The following is a 2,123-nucleotide window of genomic DNA, read 5'->3' on the forward strand; positions in this document are numbered from 1 at the left end:
ACTTTCTTGCACTTGGATCTGTTGCTACACATAGCAGTGATCTCAAAACACCAATGTTCCCACGTTTTCGCTTGCACATTAATAAGTTACAGCCGATTAAAAGTGTAAACTTTAGCGCTCCGGTCCAAGAGGTCACGTGATTCGAGTTTCGCTGCTCAGCCAATCAGATCGCTTTATTGTCAGCTGAGCGAGTTCGTCAGTTCATCATGGCCGCCACCGTGAGATGTTGTATGCATCTGTTTACCGACGAACAAAGTCCAATAGTAGCATTTTCTGGTGCCAGTTGGCAGAAATTTATTGAATGCTGCAAGTCCTGGATAGATCTGGACGGCAAGGAAAAAGAAATAGCTCAGTCTTTTGCCCATTTGACCGTTATATCGTCAAGACCTGCTGCGCTAGGATACCACAGGAAGTGCTATGCAAAATACACAGACAAAACGAAAATTGCGAGAGCCCGCAAACGAGTGGAAGCCGAGAAAGCCAGAAGTCAGGAGGACTCCAAAAGGCCAGGCCCTGAACCAACACGCCATGCTAACACCCGATCTAAAGTACGACGTGTGGAAAGAGCGGAAGGTAGGCATTTTATTCATTCTATTTTTGGGATTGTGCTGGGGTAAAAATGCCCATTTTTATTGGCATAAATATTTTCTACGCTGGTTTTCAAATGTGTCGCTCACCCATGAATAAAAAGTAGGGAATAAATGAAAACTAAGATTAACAACATTTCATATCATCAGTCTAAATCAGTGCTAGCTATCTCAGCAACACAGCAAACCGGCATCCCAATCCTACCTAGATAACAGTTCAAATACAATAATTATATAAAACCTATGCTCATCACATTGACATAACCTTCTTTCTTTTTATTATGGTAATTTATCTCAGTGTAAGCCTCTATCCAGCTCATGTATTGCAACTATTTATTATTTACATTTATTTTTAGGGGAGTCTGCATCAAAGTTGGCTGACAAACAGAGGAGGAGTGAACATGTCCTGCCGATGTCATGCATCATATGTAACAAGGACAAATTTATCCAAGATCTAGTTACAAGAAAAAGGCAGATAGAAAAACTTTCACTTTGTGAATACCAGAGTGGTAAGTGTTATTTTGTTTCTCATTCACTACCTTGAATTTATTTTATTATTTAAAGTCAAACTGACAAGTTATGGCCTTGTTGTTTTAGGTGGCAATTTAATCAAGGCTGCAGAGGTCCGCAATGATGAAAGAATCCTTCTACAGACACGAGGAAAAGATGTTGTGGCGATTGAAGTGCGGTACCACAGATCGTGCTATAAATCCTACACTCGCTTACTGTCCAAAACAGGAACCTGTCAGGAACACGCAAGAGATTATTACGGAGCAGCATTTGGAAAATTTTGTGAGACTGTTATAGAAGGTCGTATCATAAAAAATAATGAAATATTAAGATTTACAAAACTTGCATCCATGTTTGTAGATATCATCCAGGACACTAAAAAACTAGATACAAAGCCTAGTGTTTCCTTTTCATATTTAAAGAAAAAACTTCAGTTGAAGTATCCACTCCTTCAGTTTCTTAAACAATCAAGGCGAGACAAAAGTGAGATTGTCCTTGTGAACAGTAGTAAGTCAACACTAGGTGATGAGTGGAGTTCTGCCAGTTCAAGTGCTAGCACTAGTAACAATAATGATTACTCTGACAGGTCTGAAGGTGGTTGCTCACCAATACCAGAATTACCAGAACAAACTGTTGAAAATCTGTATATGACTGGCCAGTATATACGGATGCTCATTAGTGAAACACAGGGTCTTCAGAATATTTGGCCTCCTACTGCCTGTGATTTGAATATTCAGTCTGCTGAGAGATTTGTCCCCCCACAGCTGTATAATCTTCTGGCATGGATTACAAATGCTTCCAGTGATATCCCTATTAGCTCAAGTGACTTTGTCTGTTGTAGTAAGGAGATCCATCTGAAGTTGCTTTCTTTATGTCAGGATATCCTATATTTAGCATCTAGGGGTTGCAAGCCTACTCCAAAACATTTGGCTTTGGGTCTGACCATAAGGCACTGGACAGGTTCCTCTCAGTTGATCCAGCTACTAAGTGGGTTTGGTCATTGTGTCTCATATAGCTCTGTTCTAG

General features: G+C 40.1%; 1 protein-coding gene across 1 annotated transcript; it reads left to right on the top strand.

The window, feature by feature from the left end:
• Positions 1 to 2,123, top strand: LOC110368419. The gene is made up of 4 exons (XM_036141689.1): positions 1 to 573; positions 944 to 1,096; positions 1,185 to 2,057; positions 2,113 to 2,123. The coding sequence occupies exons 1-4, from the start codon at positions 207 to 209 to the stop codon at positions 2,121 to 2,123; spliced, it is 1,404 nt and encodes a 467-aa protein (XP_035997582.1). The 5' UTR covers positions 1 to 206.

Source organism: Fundulus heteroclitus, chromosome 9 (genome assembly GCF_011125445.2).
Source record: "Fundulus heteroclitus isolate FHET01 chromosome 9, MU-UCD_Fhet_4.1, whole genome shotgun sequence".
NCBI lineage: Eukaryota > Metazoa > Chordata > Actinopteri > Cyprinodontiformes > Fundulidae > Fundulus > Fundulus heteroclitus.

Excerpts from the sequence above, each read along its gene's own strand:
- LOC110368419 (XM_036141689.1), top strand. The coding sequence starts at position 207 with ATGGCCGCCACCGTGAGATGTTGTATGCATCTGTTTACCGACGAACAA. Across the intron at positions 574-943 it reads ACGTGTGGAAAGAGCGGAAG|GGGAGTCTGCATCAAAGTTG; the intron begins GTAGGCATTTTA and ends ATTTATTTTTAG. Across the intron at positions 1,097-1,184 it reads ACTTTGTGAATACCAGAGTG|GTGGCAATTTAATCAAGGCT; the intron begins GTAAGTGTTATT and ends TTGTTGTTTTAG.